We start from the raw sequence: 19,154 nt of genomic DNA, 5'->3' as shown, positions 1-19,154 counted from the left end.
CAACTGCACATATACATTCAGAAATGCCTTGTCCAATAAACCACACTTACAGTCTTTACCCTTGATCACTTGACTACTTATATGACATATTTTCTGTATTTGGCCAAAGTGTTCAACTGAGGACGAAGAACACAAGTGTGTGTACAACTTTCATTATCTCATAGGACACATTTTAATTTCTGGTGCTTCTAATTAAGTGATAAAAAGCAGTTGCAATTTATGTACAAAATAAATATAGGCCACTCACCTTTGCTCTAACAAAACATGTAGCACTTTGTTTTACTACCAAAGTACTGTATATGTAATAACTTATTTAACTTATATATTGCTAAGGGTTTTGTGAACTCTCGCGATCTTGGCAAAAAGTCTCACAATTTATTTCCACAACATGATGCATGATAAGATACACTAGGCATTAAATACCGCTCCGGAGCTTTTTTTGAGTGTGGATTTAGTGTGCATTAAGGGCACTGTACTTTTGGTGTGGGTATTTGGAAAGGGCACAAGTCTTCCAGTTTTGTGGACATTCGCACAAAAAACAGTCACTAGTCAGGGTAGCTATTTAGGCCACTCAGTTTTTAGTCTTAACATTTCAACACTGCATCAACTTCTCAGGAACACATTAGCCTAATTTTTATTGAAATGATCACTCAGTAGGTTAACCATGTATTTTGTCTTTAAAAGGTTTTTGTCTTTCAAACACATTCAAATGCAGAAATTCACATTATTTCTTATTTACATGTAATCCACGGCTTCCCAATCTTCTGAACCTCTTTCATCTGCACATTTACTTGAAGTATCGCTGAGATTTTAAAGTAGTAAGTTATTAAATAAGTAGCACATTTGCATGTTTACGGATCACTTGGTTAATGGTCACATGCCTTTCAGGTAAACAAATAAAATATTTATCTGTTTTCTGAATTTAAGTGGTTTGTTGAAACTGGATGCAGGTCCTAACATCATCCTCCAGGAAGTGACATCACCTCATTTTTGGTGAGAAAACAACTGCACAAACATTAATATAAATCTAAATAAATGCATTCTGTGATGTTTTGTGCTGTTAAGTTTCAGAATGTCATTGTTTGATTAAATTATAGAAATCAGTTTGATATATTTATTTTTCCAAAATCTGCACTACCCTAGTCAGAGCTCAGCCGGTAAGATGAATGACCCATTAGTATTTAATCATCTGATTATTATTGTTAGAAGTTATTTCATTATACTGTACTCTACTGATTCCAGGAAAAAAAGTAAATGACTGAGCAGTTGCTTTATTATTTCTGTATTTCTCAGAATAATTTCACCGTTTGAATAGAAAAGTAATCATTACATGCCACTAAAGCTTGTTTTAGCATTGGATACTAAGTACATGGTAAAAAACTTTTTTTTTTTTTTTTTGTGGAATCTATCCTCCAGTATATTATTTTTAGATTCACATACATATGTAACCTCACATATGACCTCTATCCACAGCAGGGTTTTATAAGAAATGTCTTATGACTTTTGTAGGACATGGTTCATGCTTATTCATAATATGACTAATGATTAATATCAATGTAAAAATGTTTTTTTAAATGTCCCACTTTATTTGATGTAATATGTTCAAGTGGGACAGGGCTTAAACCACACAACTAATATGTGGCGGTGGCATATATTTGAAAGACTACTATTCTTTACAGAGGCTTATAAGAAGTTTGCCTTACTGGATTTTCTATGTATTAGCTACTTAGATTACTTTCTGTAGATATTGATGCTTGACAAATGACAATAATTTTAGAATGACAATTTATGATCGTTATAATTTTTTTTAAAGCTAATATGTAAATTCCAGTCAGTTAAGAAACTTACTTGTCTCACTTTACCCGACGTCCCACTGTTGCTGAGCTTATGTTCACCACTCAGTCACTTCCTCGTAATTGTATGACGTGTCATAGTGACGAGTTGATTATCTGTTAACTAACTGAAGCACTTTGCAAAAACCGACGTGTGTCCAGCAGCCAACAGAGGGAGTACAATCACCAGATTATTTTGCCTTTACCATCTTCAGCAATGGCGCTCTGATTCTGATCTGAAACATATACAATAACCTCTCTATTAAAATTCACTCACGTTGCATATGGTCTTTTGATTTTGAACCTTGTGAATTTCATGTACGATTAATGCAAAATCAATCAATAAATAAAAATCAAAGATCACAGCACATCAACAGCTTCCATTCTACGTGAGATCCACATCCTGTATTTTAGATTCGAGTCTTCTTTATTCAAATTCTTAAAAGTAATAATAATAATAATAATAGCCTAATAATAATAATAATGATAATAATAATAATAATAATAATAATGGTCAAATAGGCCACAACACAAAATTTTATAAGAGTAGCCTATATCGAAATCGTTTTTATGTAAAGTGTAATATGTTTTGCATTACGCACCAAACTGCTAAATACATGAAATAATGTGTCTAGGTTTATTGTTGCGTTAATTATTTGAGTAGGCTATAAGTCATTCAGTAAATATTGTCACTGCACTGTGTTAACAATATTAGTCTGACTCACACTTAACACCAGACAGCGGACTCGTCACTTCAGGTTATTTGTCTGCTTTTAGACATAAAAACACACATCGCTTTCGCACATGAACTGTGGTCGCTCACTGGAGGCAGCTCGCTGTGGACTCGTGCACGCTGATCCGTGTCGCGCGCTCAGTCTCTCAGCGCGTGGAAGCAGCAGCAGCACTGAAGAGCGACGACGGGCAGCATTTCGCCATTCAGCTTGGTTCACGTTTCTTTCGCAGGATTATTACGCCGAATCGCACCGAGGCTTGATCGAGAGCGGTAAGAGTCCTCCTTCATTCCTCAGCGTTGCTGTTGTCTGTGTTTCTCTGTGTATTCCTGCGATAGCGTCTGCTGGTTCCCATTCTTCTCATTTCATCACACCGAGCTGAGCTCCATCACAGTGTTTCCCCCTATCGAGGCATCAACAACATTTAAGAGCGGTCTATTAACAATTTATTTACATCCTGTATTTAATTTTATTTATTTTTTTCTTAAGTCGCGTGGTTTCTCTTGAGACGGAATTCATAGTATACTTGTTGGAATACTTGTTGAGACAGAATGTTTATCATAGACTGTTGAATGTTGAACATTTTATCAGTTTTGAAAGTTAAACGCGCGGATATTTTGTTTTGGATACACAGTTCACTGGAAAGAAAGGGACACCGACTTCACGAGGGACGTTATTTCGTTCATATAACACGAAACACAGTCACAAATAATACTTTATGATGTTTGGAAACTGTCTGGAGACAACATACGTTGGTGAAACTGCTTTGAGAAGTGAAGTGTTGAATGTCGGGTCATTTCTGTGGTTTGTTTTATTAATCACTGTGGTCTCGTGAGCGTCGGATGCTTCAGCTGCTCTGTAGAAGCGCCGATGCCCTTGATGTCATGTCACCTGGGCAACCGCTTCAGCACCATGGAGAGAGTTCTGAGGAGCCCAAGTTACTCTCATCCGCTACATTTAGAGGCTCGCTGATGATCAACTTTTGTGTTAGGCTATGTTTGTTGTGACACGTTTTATTTATTTTATATTTTTAAATAGGTAGGCTGTGTTTGCTTTGACACTAACAAAACAAGAACAACTTTTAAAGTCATGTGACATTATAAATATGCAGCTAATGTTTTCTTTTATAGGATTGTTTTTCTTGTCCTTAAATTTGATTAGTTTACTGCGTAGTAAATTTGCATTGAGAGCTTGTTTGGGTCACATATAGAGACATTTTCATTCAAGGCAGGACTAGATATGAGGTGTGAAACACTTAACAAAAAGCCTATTTTTAAAGGGGAATCCGGATGCCCATTTTCCACAAGTTGATATGATTCTGAATTTGTTTATTTGAGGTGTTTTGGTGCATGTCCCTTTAAATGCTAATAAGCTCTTCTGACCACGCCCTTCTCTTTCATGGGGTGTAAACACTGGGTGGATTTTTATCATTATAGGGAGGTTGTGTACACACATTACCAACACACATTCATGTCCGAACAACATGTAAAAGTGAGTTTTGCATCCGATGACTCGTTTAAGTCAGATTTTATTTTTTGAATGAGTGCCTTAAGCGACAGAGTACACACCATAGGTTAACTATTCGTTCATTGTGAGAGTTTAGGCTTTTGTGAAATACAGGTCACTGCCACATCGTACAATTTCTATTGGTCAATGCATGGGGCAAATTTGTTCACCAAATTGAACACCACAAATTTGCGGAATGGAATTTCTCAGCCACCATCAGGGAAAATTTCATCATCGTGTAGATTCCTATTGTGATGGCTATTATTTTTGTGTGTTAATGGAAGGTTGTGTAATTTTTTATGTTCCTATGCAGTATACCTATGCTATGAAAGCTTTCAGCGGGGGAGGGCAACCATACAGTATGTCGCTCCGTTTCCACTCACAAATATTGATACAGTCCGGCTTTGCTTGGTATGACGCTTGGTTTGCTTCATTTGTTACTATTTTTGTTGTCAGTGCAGCAAATCAACTAATCAGTTCCTGTCGCAGCTGTAATTACAGGATCTTAATTACTTGCTTGTTTGACTGTTGTGTAAAGCAGTATCATAAGTACTTTCAAAATGTACTTTTAATCTGAATAAAAACAATTACACTCTGAATAGAATCATTACAATATATTGTTCATTGTTTGTTCCAAAAGCTCTTAAAAGAACACAATAAATTCCTTTTGTTTTGCACACGCAAATTTCTGTTGACCTTTTAGTTACAGTGAGGGAGAGTGCTCTATAAATCTTCACTGGCTGTCATTGCTATGAGGCACTGAACTCAGTATGTATTTGATACGACATTATTTTCCATTCTGAGTCAGTGAAGTATGTCAACAAGTACTATTTCTGAAATGATAGCAGATGAGTTCTTAATGTATGGACAAACAAAATCAGTGCAAAATAACCAAATCCACACTTTAATCCGAGCTGGCAGTAGGACCTACAGTGAAGACAAAATAAATGTTGAATGCTGGGCTTGCTATTTATTATAATACATAAATAATATATTTCCAGACAGGGGTGCAACCGGCACAAGAGATTTCACTCTGGGTCCCCCATCTGGGTCTATGAAACACAGAAAAATTAAAAAGGAGACTGGATTTTTTTTGTTTGTTTGTTTATAAGTTTATATGTGTATATATATATATATATATATATATATATATATATATATATATATATTCATGACTGGTATATAGTTATATATGCATGAACTGGTGTATAAACATGCAGTCAGATTGTTGCAAACAAACTGACTGTTTATACATCGCAGATGGATCTTTAGAGGGAGATGGAGATGTAACAGGTGTACTGTAAGGAAGATAGAGGCTGTTTTAAGAAAGCCTCTGATAATAGTCGCAGCATTTTTATTGCTGCTGCTTTCCTATAAAAGGTGCTGTAAAGATAGAAAGAGATGCATTGAATACGCTGGTTGTGGAATTTGTCTCTGATAGAAATATCATGTAAATACGACTTCTATTTATTTATTTATTTATTTTATTTGAAAAAGCTTGCACATGTTTTTCTGCACTTCATTCCTGGTCATTAGAAATAAGCATTCCCATCTGTATTGACTTCATGGCAGATTCATGAATATGAAACACTGCATCACATTGTGATTGTTTTAATAGCATCATGCCAATACTACAGTTAAGATTTGAAAGCTATAACAAAGCCTAAGAAAGTCCTGGAAAGATTCCCTCACGCACTCATATTGTTTACAAATGCAGTCATTTAACAAAAGAATGCCATAATGATGTTTTCCCTCTCAAATTAAATTATCCTCAGTAACTAGATTAGGATTTTAGTTTGTTTCAATACTTTCCACTGAGTCTGTTTTTTACATCTTTGAATCATCCGTGAGAGTAAAAGGTCCCATTGCTGGCCAGTATATTTGCAAAAAAAAAAAAAGAGTATCTAATTAGGCCCAAATGCAGGTATTTCTTCTACAGGCGGCTTTCTCATTAACTGTTACTTGTAGCACTGCGTGAACTTCCAAATAAAACATAAATTGTAAAGATCGTCTGAGGAAAATTGCAGTCACCAGGTGTCTGTGCTGATATATTTTTAAGAGGTGTGCTGTTGACTCAAAGTCACTCTGGAAGCAGACACACAATCTCTTTAAAGGAATATTCACCCTAAAATGGAAAATCTGCTGAAATTTTACTCAACCTCAGGCTATCCAAGATGTAGATGAGGTTTTTTTCTTCATCAGAACAGATTTGGGGAAATTTAGCATTACATCACTTACTCATCTATGGATGTTCTGGAGTGAATGGGTGCCGTCAGAATGGAAGTCCAAACAGCTGATAAGATCATCACAATAATCCACAACACCCCAGAACATCAATTAATGTCTTCTGAGGTGAAAAGCTGCATGTTTATAATAAACAAATTCATGACTAAGGTGTAATTTAACTGGCCAAAAATAGTGTCCATAATTCATAATTATGCTTCCTCCAGTGAAAAAGTGTATTCCACGTTTTCCACTCACATCAAAATCCACCAACATACAGTATTTGTTTAAAATTGTTTTGATCCATGCATATTTCTCTCCTGATTTAGACAAGATAACTTTTTCACTGGAGGATTAAATATTATAGAAGGAACCATATTTAACAATTTGAATATAATCATACAATTTGAATATAACTCAATTTTAATGATGAATCAGTTTTTATCAACTTTTACTTTCTTTGTGGATTACTTGTGGATTACTGTGATATTTTTATCAGCTGTTTGGACTCTCATTCTGACGGCACCCATTCACTGCAGATGATCCAACAGTGCGCAGGTGATTTAATGCTAAATTTCTCCATTATCTATTTTGATGAAGAAACAAACTCATCTACAATGGCCTGAGGTGAGTAAATTTTCATTTTTGGTTGAACTATTCCTTTAATCGTGTGTTTAAAGACTAAATTCTTAATCTTTCCTCTTCTCATATTTCATGTCACACTTTCCCTTACAGATTTAGGACACTGTGACGTTGATGCTATTCTGCAAGGCACACTTTTCCTCGCTTTACAAGCTGCCTCCTCAGTTTAGCAATACTAGCTGTTATTAGAATGATTTCATCTAGACCCCCTGTACTTTAACACATGATCATGACCGCTGTTGACGAGACTGTAATTGGCCCAATGTGCCGTGTCCGAATGAGCGGTCTGAAGCCACTGTATCTCACTGCATCTCAAAGCAGCAGTTATGAAAGCCTCCTTTGATGTTAGGATGTTTTTCTGGGACGGCTTTTCTGCCACAATAAGCAGCGTTATCCATTGGAGGGGGCTGTGAGCCCCGAAGTAAGTCTTGGCAACAAATCAAGTTATAATTTAATTTATATGGAGATCCATGGAATAAAGCGAGCAGGAAATGCAATTTGCAGCCTCTCAGATCTCTGAATAAACATTGCTGGGTTAGTACAGGACCCGAGGAGCCCCTTCAGCGAGAGCCAAACTGGTGGCTCGCAGATCTGTTGTGTGGCTGCTTCCAAACACAGTTGGGAGTAGAAACAATTTGCACTCAGAATTTGCTAGTAAATTTCACAATTAATTACAAAGAAACCGCAAGTAATACACTGAATTAAGAGTAAAAAAATAAAATAAAAAATTGAAGTACAAACTTGTTGCAATTATGTGCAGTCAATTATTGACTAAGGATCATGAAACAATTAGAAGAGACATTAAGAAACCAAAAAGGGCAGATTTTTGTTTACTCCTGCACAATAAAACAATTTAATGATAGTTTGCCACCTTGTAAAATGTGGATTCTGAATTAAATCTATTAAAGTACCGAGGTATATAGACAGCTATACTAATTAAACTCCAGTGAGCAGCAATAGGGAAATGCTTTTCTTTTTAAAGAGAGCTGTTTACAATAATTAACTGTGAATGACTGTATTTGCCTTCTATTCAACACGCTTTTGTTGTAATTACACATTTTAAGTGCTAAAATTAATTGTCCATGGGTGGGTTTTACAGTGTTATTTTATTCTCGTTGATTGCTGAACGGCAGGGTCTGGCTGTTAAAATGGACGATTCTTTCCTCATCTCTCTTGGGTTTTCATGTCAGTTAAAAAGTCAAGATTTTCTGGAGACTGCACTGGAATTTTTTGTTTTGTTTTCAGGACAGAGTGCTGCATGACTTCAGCTATGTTACTTTGCCTGTAGAGGTGCATTTGCTTAGTCTCTAACTGACAGGGGTGCTATGGAAAAGAAACAGACCGTCTGTCTCCCCATTACCAGTCTGTGGCCAGAGACAGATTATAATTCGCACACACAAACCTCTGCCTGCAAACAGTGCAGCAGGCAGTGATGCAGAAGCCTTCAGGAATGGGAGTTAATGGTCTTTGCTGTGTGTGTCTCTCTCATTTGGTTATTCAATCCTTCCATTCTGCATGCTTTACTGCAAGAGGGATGTGAAAGGGAAAAAAAACCCTCTCAGTGTGGGTTTGCTTCTACACTGCGGGGAAAATGATTTTTAGAGTTATTATTATCACTGTAAAAAATTTGTATTATTTAGCATGCTGTATTTTTACTGTATTTTTGCTCAAACTGTTTTATTCAAATTCAAATTGCTCAAACATTTTATTACTGTGTTCAGTTTGAAGTTTTTTTTTTTTTTTTGGATTGCAATCTTGCACTTTTGAATTATATTTATTATCTTCTAGTATAGAAGCATATTTGGTTACTCTATACAATATATGGATTAGCTAAACTTGACTCTTAAAGAAATAAATCACCCAAAAATTAGCATTTGCTAAAATGTTACTTTTATAGAAGATGTAAATTTGTATTTTCCTTAATCAGGAAAGAATTGGAGAAAAATTATCTTTACATCACTTGCTCTGCAGTGAATGGGTGCCGTCAGAATGAAAGTCCAAACAGCTGTTAAAAACATCACAATAATCCACAAGTAATCCACACCACTCCAATCCATCAATTAATATCTTGTGAAGTAAAAAGCTGCATGTTTGTAAGAATCAAATCCATCATTAACATGTTTTAAAGTTCAAATCATTGCTTCCAGCTAAAATATGAGTCCTCTAGACATAATGTTAAATTCTCCAGTGAAAAAGTCATCTTGTCTGAATCAGGAGAGAAGTATGCACAGATTAAGCACTGTTTACCAGTCAAACACAGCCCAAAACAGTTGTAAACAAATATGTCGGTAGAGTTTGATGAGAGAGGATAACACTGGAAGAAGAGTTGATATGGATTATGGACTGCTATTTTGTTTGTAATGTGTATTTAGTCTGTTTTTTATGTGTTTCTTTTTTCCAGTTTCATTTCAAAAGTAGGTCCTCCTCGCTGTGGCAGCCACTGTCCTGACCCTGCACTGCATCACTGGACATGCATAGATTGAATAAGATGGTATCTCTCCAGGCGGAGAGTATCAGATTGTGCTATTGCCTTGTTTTACATTAGGTCTTGGTTTTACTCCAGGTTTTAGAGCTTGCAGCACAACTCAGATAACCTGATTTGAGCTGATCTGGAAGATATAACAAAGTGAAAATGCGAGTTCATACTAAGTGCACAGAGCACGTTTGATATAAGCAATGCTCACAAAATATTTGTGATGATGGCAAAAACAATGAAAAATAAAGCAATATGAATTTAATGTGCTTTTTCTGCCAATATCATTTGGTGTGACTATAGGATACACCCAAATGTGAACAGTTGAAATGTTAGATTGCGTCATGAACAGTGTTTCAGTCCAACACACCTGGACTCATTCTGTCTAAAGCCAAGTGTCTCTTTGGAATTACATCGACTGCTCTCCAAATTATTTTACTGTTTTTTTTTTTTACTCTTTGAATGAGCTGTAAGAGAAGGTTAGCTTTTCTTCTTTATTTACCTTTACAAGGCTAGATTTTAACAGATTTAACAGAAGAACGCTGTGCAAATGATGGCTAATGATTTTTACCATTTACAATGAATCAGTGGACAAATATTGCAAGATTGCACTGATATGCTAAGATACGAACATCCTTTCAAAGATGACTTTCATCTCCTCTGTCTCTGTCCTCTTCAAGGACAATGGCTTTGAAAGGCGGGGGAGGGGAGACAGTGGAGATATAAGAAGAGTTGGACCACTGACACATACACATTACTGGCCTCAAATATATGCATGCACTAATCGTTCAAAATTTGGGTCAAGATTTTTTGGAAATACATTAATTCGGCATGGATGCATGCAGAATTGACAAAAAGACAGTTATAAAAATATTTCTATATTTCTATATAAAATATTTCAGCTTTGCCATCACAGAAATTAATATGTTTTTACTGTATTTTAAATCAAGTAAATGCAGCCTTGGAGAGCAGAAGAGACTTCTGTACATGTTTAATAAAAACTTCATTATAATAACAACAACAAATTAATCATAAAAAGCATTATATTCGTTTGAGTCAGTGCTCTAACACTAAGGCAGCTGGTTATGTCATATCTCAGCCAGATAACTAGATTTTAGTGCTCTTCCACCTCCAAAATCCCATTTATTTAACCCCTGCCTAGCTCCTCGTCATCCTCTGCTCTGCTGCAGGTGATGAGAGGTGATGAAGACAGGTCTGTGAATAGCCCACAGCTCCACAGCTTGGAGCTCCATGTTAGTTGATAGGATTTCTCTAGACATTAAAGGCCAGTAAGCAGAAAGGCTGTGTGCTTTCTCTTCCAGCTGAACTGCTGAGTGATCAGAGGAGAGTCTCTATAGCCTCGGTAAACACAGACAGCCTTTTGCATTCAACTCTCTAATGAAACAACGTCAGCACTGATAGTGTTGGAGCAGGGTACACCTCACAGCCGAAATCTCATCTCCGTTCCATTTCTCTTACCTAGATTGCTTCAGGGATAGATCTAACCCGAAAGGGCCAGACCAATACCTTAAAAGAGAGAACAAAGTGAGTCATGTGTAGATTGAAGTGCTGCAGTTTCTCTCTCTATCATCGAGAGAGAGACCGGAGACTGGCACGGGGTTTGGCACACGTGTTGAGTAAAAACTAGTTTAAAATATAGGTAATATGGTTGTGACGTAGTTATTTATAGATTATTTAAATTATTAAGCAACTAAAAAATTATTTGTTTGACAGCACTAAAACATATACAGAAAATATATACAATGCACGATCATACTGACAATTAGAGCCTTTTAATCTGATTTTACGAACTTATTCTCTTTCTGACAATAGTTTGAGCAAAATCATCAGTAAGCCACAAATATAAATATGTCTGTTAAGCTATTTGTAAAAGCAACCTCTGTGAGATGTGAAAGTTTCTTTAAAGAAAATAAACCATTATGAATCAGTTCTTCCTGTTAGGACAGATAATGAAATTAAAGATACATTAAAGTCATCTGGAATTCAAATGGACCTTATTTACTTTCCTAAAGATTTAATCTAGGCCATATTGTGGATGATTCGTCACTACACATTATTTCACAGGAAAAAAAAAATGTTGTCATATTAATCTTCAATCAAAATGTGAAAACTTTACCTGAAACAGCTTTTGTCGTGTCACTTATAATTGTCAAAAAAGCGATCACATTTAGTTTTTATTACATACAAATGGAGTCATTAGGTGCGTCCCAATTCGCATACTTGAGAACTATATAGTCATTTTGTAGCATAAACAGTGAGAGTAGTGTGAGTCGAACACTTTAAACCCTCAGCTGTCTCAGCTTTCCTTAGACAACAACACTTGATAACAAAATGATTGTATAAATTAGACAGTTGACTACATAGTGAATAGTGTATAATATGTTGTTCAGAACTCACATATGGTCTTGTTTAGTTCTGAATTGTAATGGACTTTCCACCATCCAATTTCACATGAAGATTTCAGATTACTGCAGTAAAATGGATTGAGAATACCAATTCACCTCGCCTTTACTGTCACCTCTCACTTCTGTGAATTAATTGGTGGTGAGTGTTGTATTATAATGATGGGGAATTGAATTGTCTTTGATTTTGGCTGATCAGTGTGAGGCGAGCATCAGTGAAAGGAAGAGATCAGCACATAAATGCTGATCTACACATGTACCTGCCATAGATATGACACCTCCTCAACTGGGAATTTAACAGGTTGCTAAGCAACAAGCACAAGCCTTCTTGGAAGGCTTGAATCTTAATTGGTCCGACTGGTCAGTCCTTTTTTATTTATTTATATATTTACAGTGCATTTCTTATTTTGATGACAAGGTCACAGATAGGAACACAGACACAGAAAAACATGTTGGAGCTTCATAAATGAAACATGAGCAAACCTCCCGCGCGGTCCAATCTACCTCAAACTATTTATGTGGACACACTCGCTCAGTTTTCCCTCAAGCATGAAAGAGCAGCACCTGAGGACTACAGAGTGTGTTTTCCAATGCAATGAAGATCTCAGGCGTTCAGAGGGTGAACTCGAGGTTCAGACCTCACTGCCTTTGTAATTTCACTCCTGAAGCATCAAGCCTCACGCAGAATGAAAAGTCATTGTTGAAGTGCCACTCGGTTTTTATGATGGGAACTATATCTAGGATTTATTCAGATGCTCTAAGATTGGGAATAAAAGAAATACCGGATGCAAATGATTTCCATGACATTTGGTTTCATTAGCACTTCTTGAACATCTTCATTCGTTTCTGTGAGTACATTTCTCTGAGAGTGTCTACCGAAGCTACAGCAGCACAGCAGAAGAAACTGTGTCAGCCCAGTCGTGAGCTTGTGCCTGAATTGGATGTGATGAGGGAGAAAGAATGGGTGCACTGAAATAATAAAAGACAATAAACAGACAACACATCTTTCTATTGCAGTGTCCCTGCTGGCTGCACACAACAACAAATGCAGAGAGCGACCATTGTGCTCCGTTTTGTGAATAAATTGCTCTTGTAAGACATTTTTTTTTAAAATAAATTGGTCAGACAGACTCACAAAGACTTAATGTTACCAAAAAGTAACATGGTCTTTGTTTAGTGTGTTTGTTAAGTATAGTATTTTTGTAAAAACTGACAAACACTGCTGTATTGTGTGTTATTTAAACTACCATTCAAAGGTTTGGGGTCTCTAAAATTTGAAAAAGTCTCTGATGATCTCCAAGGCTGCATTTTTTGGGATCAAAAAAGAATAAAAACAATAATATTGTGAAATATTATTACAATTTAAAATAACTTTAAATAGTGCTATCAAATGATTAATCGCGGTTAATCGCATCCAGAATAATAGTTTTTTGTTTACGTATAACATATGTGAATTTACTCTTCATATTTATTATGTATATAAATACACACACATGCATGTATATATTTAATAAAAAATTGTTAGGTTTATATATTAAATATTTGTATATATAATTATGTTAATACATGTATATGTTTTTTTAAATGGGTGTAATTATATAAACAATACATATACACAGTACAGAGTATATTATGTGAACAAAAACAAAAATTATACATCAACCGCAATGAATCGTTTGACAGCACTAATTTTTAAATATAATTTATTCCTGTGATTTACTCCATTACTCCAGTCTTGATGTCACATGATCTTCCAGAAATGATTCATATATAATGATTTCCAGCTCAAGAAAAATTTCTGACTATTATTAATGTTGAAAAGAGTTTTTATGTTTAATGTTTTTGCGGAAACCTTGATACACTGATTCCTTTTTGTCACGATTATTTGATGAATAGAAAGTACAAAAGAACAGCTTTTATTTGAAATGGAATATTTAAGAACATAAATGTCTTTACAGTCATTTTTGATCAATGTGATGTAATACAACATGAACATATTAAGTTATATGTACTTATTTTTTTATGCAAGTACAAAGGCTCACCTAATATAAAGTGGGACCAATGTATTAATTTCTTAAAAAAAAAAAAAATCTTACTGATCCCACATTTAAATGGCAGTGCATATAAAAAAAAAGAAAAATAAAGTGGCACAGAAACAATTTTCACTTGAAAAATTGATAGCAAATGTCACAATTAATTACAAAGAAATTGCGAGAAACAATTTGTTTGACTAAAATATAATTTTATTGTGAAAAGTACCACAAAAAATAAAGAAAAAATTGCTACTTGATTCCCAACTACTGTCATTTCCTAAGAAATAGTGAATAAAATAACTTGCAAAATAACGGCATTTTTCCATTTATTGGCGTGAAGCACAATTGGCATCACACGCTATAAAGACTCAAAGTGCTTAGATAAAGATTTTCTCTCATCCACCAATGGTGTTTCCCCATGAATGTTTCATCAACCATTGAATATCAGCCAAAAATAGAGCCTACCAAAATATGTGTAACATTATCCCACTCCCTCTCACGGCAGCTTAAAGTCACCATTTGAAATGTGTACCCAGAAATCTCTCTCTCTCTCTCTCTCTCTGCTCTGCAAACACACATTCACACTCTCACGCTACTGACCCGCACACACAACCCTCTGCGTTAGGCACAGTTTTCACTCCAGTGTGAGCCTAATGCACAACGTCAATGTAGAGATTGTTTTCCACTCAATCTGCGGGTAATATATGCTGTGTGGCGATATCCCTAACAAAGGATGGTTTAAATTTTAATGACTTTTGCAGGAGGTGGTTATTTCATTGGAAACACTTTGGGTGCACAGGCTAGAATCTATAATCCTCTTTATTGGATGGCGTCTCATTATATTCCCATGGGACGTCCACCTCCATAATGCTTCTGTGTGCTCGGGATGGTAATGGGGGTTGTCTGAGGAATTTCTTTGTTTGGTATATCCATACTGTTTTTATCTCATCTATCATAAAAATAGGTTCATTACAACCAATTTCAAGAGTTATTCAAAATAATGATATGGGATTTAGTCATGAAATCACTTTGAATGGATGTATTTGATTTCACATTAGCAGAATGTGTTGAACAGAAGTTGCAAAAACTGGATTTCTGCTTAGAAAAGCAGGCTGGATTGACCTCTGTAGTAATATGTTTAAATGCACTGGTGATCTGATATATAAATCAGATAAACGCAGATCAGAAATATTTCAGAATTCTGTAAAAAGGTCCATCTGCGAGGCACAAATAAGTGTGGTGCTTCACAAAGGGACTTTAAAGCATGAGGAGTTAACAAAGAAGCAAACAAGTGCATCTTCAAGGCTGTCTTTGTGAGATGTAAATGTGCTTTGATGTATTCTTGCTCTACTTATACTGGATTTTGGACTCTGGAGATACAAAAATCAATAGCACCTCCAGAGCCTTTGAAAGAAATTGGGCTAGATTTCCTGAACTGGAGACATGCAGTATATAGAACAGGCTCGTGCAATTGCATTTCAACCTATCTGATGTTTACAATATACAATGCATGATTTGTATTTTCTCTTTGGGTATGCTGCATGGACTTTGACAAGCACATAAAACCACTCCATCTGTTTTTGTTTTGAAGTTAATGTTGCATTGAAAACCTGGATAATGCAATAAATGTCTTTGTGCTTACCTTACTTCTGGATGATTATACACCTCTGGAACAAATGCTGTACTTCCAGATCTCTGAACTCACTCAAGCAGGGGCAGGTGAAGGTGTTGGCAGTTTACTCAAAACATACTGTGACAAAGCGAGAGAGGGTTTCGAGTTCATCTTCATTGATCAGACCAGGACTTCTGTTTATTGATCAAGAAACACTGAAACTGAAGCTGTTTGAATCTGGGTTGCATTCACTCTGAGGTCAATCACACAGCTTAACTACGATCTCTCTGAAAGGAATCCAAGTATGATTGCATGAGCTGAAATGATTATAGGACGACACGTCTGTAAACATAATCAGAAAATATATATTCTGTGTACACATTTGTTAACTAGATAGTGGGTTGGTTGGGGTAGACAGATAGATTAGCTATAGATTGTAAGCAGCCAATTTCCATGCTAAATATCTCATCTGCATTTGGCAGATGTTCCTTCCATTTGGCCGATATGTGAGGAGATCTACGATATCAAATTTTCAAGCCAACATTTTGCTTTGTGCCTTGGAATCAAAACATGCCCATCTGGCATTTTTTTCCCTCTCTAAATCGGATCAGGCTAATGCTATTTTTTTCAGTGTTTGTAAAACATGTGTTGTGGGTAAAGCAACAAAAAAGGCTTTTAAATCAGCTAATGCAAGTATGAGAAATAAGCGTTAGCCATGTAGGTGAAGTTATTCTGACTGACTTTAACAGCTGGCAGCGTAAATAGTCCATCTTTCTTTAGTTTCTTACCTACACTGTAAAAAATTTCTTGTTGTTTTTACAAAAACTTTTTGGCAGCTGTGGTTGCCAGAATAATTTTGTAAAAATACAGAAAACTGTAAACACATTTACGTCAAAAACTGTTAATTTTACAATATAAATCTGTAATTTACAAACAAGAAAATGTGAATATAAACCAGTAAATTCAACAACACACAAAATTAAATCTGTTTTGTACCTTGAAAATACTGACAACCACCATAATAATAAAGATGGTACTGTATAAGAGAAAGCCACATGAAGTATCAAAGCTCATCACAAGTAGCTTCACCACAAGCAGAAGTATATATTAACATATAGAAGGTGAACATTTATGGAAACACAAAACACCATCATGGTAACACACGTGATACTTAAATAATGCAAAAAACTTTCATTAAGCAACAGAAGATGTAACATAAAGCTCAAATGTACATAACTGATAACAAGAACTATTTAAAAACATGATTATTTAAACAAAATACTTTCAAACGTGGAGTGTCACGCAGGGAATTCTGGGAATATCAGTTTACAGTTTTAGACTGTAAATTATACATTGATTTGTTCTTTTTTTACTTCTAAAAGCTGTATAATTAACAGAATTTTACTGTAAATTTACATTAAATGCTTTGTTAGATCTTTTACAGTTTTTCCCTGTATATAGTACGGGAACTTACTGTTAACCTATTATCAGTTTTTTTCCGTAGCGTTTTTACACAATTTTACAGTTAAAATTACACTTATTTTTTACAGTGTACAGTATAGGCTGGATAGCAATAGCATTGTCCTGACAAAATGTTGAACATAAAGTAATTTCTGTTAATTGTATAATGTCTGTTTTCAAACATGTTTCCCAAACATTTCTCCCATCTGCCATTGGACAGCCAAACATATAGCCCCGCCCCAAACTCACGCCATTGGTTGAGCCAGTGTTGCAGTTGTCAGACTAGGGTCTGTTTCCCACACAATGAATGTCAAATTATTGCTGTAAATAACAAACCTGGTTTCTCAGAACTTAATATTTTTGTTTCCTTTTGTTCTTGCTGCTTTAATTTCAGATATTTGATTCAATCACTGGTTTTCCCAGGGCACTACAGCACATTCGCACATGCACACTCTTCAAAAACAGCGCTTTCCTTCTCTTCTTACATGTTTCACAACACAGTAAGAGGAAAATGTGGCACACTCAGATTTATTTGGAATATATTAACATGAATCTCCCAACTTTTATTAAGTTGGTTGTTGTACATATGTGGCACTTAAAGGTTACTGCTAATTAATCATGTATGGAAAAATAATGTTCCACCTACATTAAACCCAACCGCACGCCTAACAAATAATGTGAGCAAAAGCAAACGAGGGATAAAGTGCATTTGCTGAACTATACCTTTTTCTCTTGATTTTACAAGTCTTTGAGCAGTGCTGTACCAGGTGAGCTACCAAGCAAGTTTTTTAAATGAGAAAAGCCATATATGAAGCTGGTTATGTGATGTAAACATAATTAGTTTATAAACCATGCACAATTATACAGTAGAAGTGTTTTGAGGTCATAACATAATAATATACAAGAAACTGTGCAAAATGAAGTGTATATCATCAATAATCTCCCCTTGTAATCATAATTTGTGTGAAAGGGCTGTTATTTGTGTGTTACTGCCTCTAGTGTTTATTTCAACTGCAGTGAATTGTATTTAAAGGTACATTTTTGGAGTCTTGCAAAAATGTAGGTGGAGGCATTTTTTCCAATAAACCTGGGTTTAGATTGTACTACATGTTATTTTGTGAATTTCCATTTGACCTATGTTTTTAGGAAACATGGAATTGTTAAACTTGTTTTTGACAATGACAGATCTTCTGAACATAGTTATTTTTTTAAACAATTAGTACAATGTTTTGATAACACCACACACCACTCAAGGGAATAAACCTACAAAGTTCGTAGCACTTCCTAAGCACTTTTTAAGCTAGGATAGGACAAATATTTTAACATATTACAGTTCACCTGGGTGACTGATCTGTGTGTTTGGTGAAAGATCAGTAGTGCCGATAGAGCCTTGTTGACAAACAGTGTTAACCAGAATAAAGGTAGTGAACCATGTGCTCCTTTTAGCTGAAGGTGATTGATCATGACAAAGCTTCTTCCCTACTGTACATCACATCTCTTAGATACACTCCATCCAGCAGCCTGCGAGAGGAAGTCAGCCCTGCCACAAGAGGTGCTCATTAGAGGAGGTGTCTCTGTTCATGGACATCATGATGAATGGAGGACACAGCACCTCAGGCTGAGGCTGTTTATCTGTGAACGCTTCTTCTGCCCTGAGCCTGCCATCAAAAGGCTCTTCTGCTATTTCACAAGTCTATTCACTTCACATACTGAACTTGGTGAACTGAAAATGTCCAGATCATTCATCATCACACTGCAAAAAGCATTTTATTATCCCATAACCTAGACTTTTGTTAATAAAAATACATCCTTAAAACTAATATATTTAAAGGTGAAATAGGTGATTGTCTTCAGAAACATTTTATGGTTGTTGAAATTTTATGGTGGTTGAATTGAAATTCTCTTCACATCCCTATAGCAATCATTAAGTTAATTGGTCTAAATGTATGTGTCTGCATTTATATATTCTTTGGAAGGTGTAGGACCAAGAAATGTAAGTCTAATCAAAACGCACAGTCTGAGTGTTTTAAATAGCTTTTTTACCTGCCTGTCAACGTATGTATCTGCATACCTCACTGCACCGTTTCTTGCAGACAGGATACGTCATCAGCACGTTCACGCACGCTGTGTAGACAGAGCTAGAATGGCAGACAAACATCACCACTCGCTCTTTCTTCCTGGTAAAGTTTTCTCACTGGTGAATGTCACATGATGTAGC

At 35.6% G+C, this 19,154-nt stretch overlaps 1 protein-coding gene across 2 annotated transcripts in view; it reads left to right on the top strand.

The window, feature by feature from the left end:
* The first annotated feature begins 2,602 nt into the window (after positions 1–2,602).
* Positions 2,603–19,154, top strand: part of enox1 (ecto-NOX disulfide-thiol exchanger 1) — a 95,546-nt gene continuing 78,994 nt past the window's right edge. The window contains exon 1 of one of the 2 annotated variants that reach the window (XM_052565552.1): positions 2,603–2,835. In XM_052565552.1, coding sequence (XP_052421512.1) covers positions 2,637–2,835 — 199 coding nt within the window. In that variant the 5' untranslated portion in view covers positions 2,603–2,636. The remainder of the gene's footprint in view (positions 2,836–19,154) is intronic. The other variant, XM_052565553.1, reaches the window with a different exon arrangement.

This window comes from Carassius gibelio, chromosome B9 (assembly GCF_023724105.1).
Source record: "Carassius gibelio isolate Cgi1373 ecotype wild population from Czech Republic chromosome B9, carGib1.2-hapl.c, whole genome shotgun sequence".
Taxonomy (NCBI): Eukaryota; Metazoa; Chordata; class Actinopteri; order Cypriniformes; family Cyprinidae; genus Carassius; species Carassius gibelio.
This window is presented reverse-complemented; position numbering and strand designations above follow the sequence as displayed.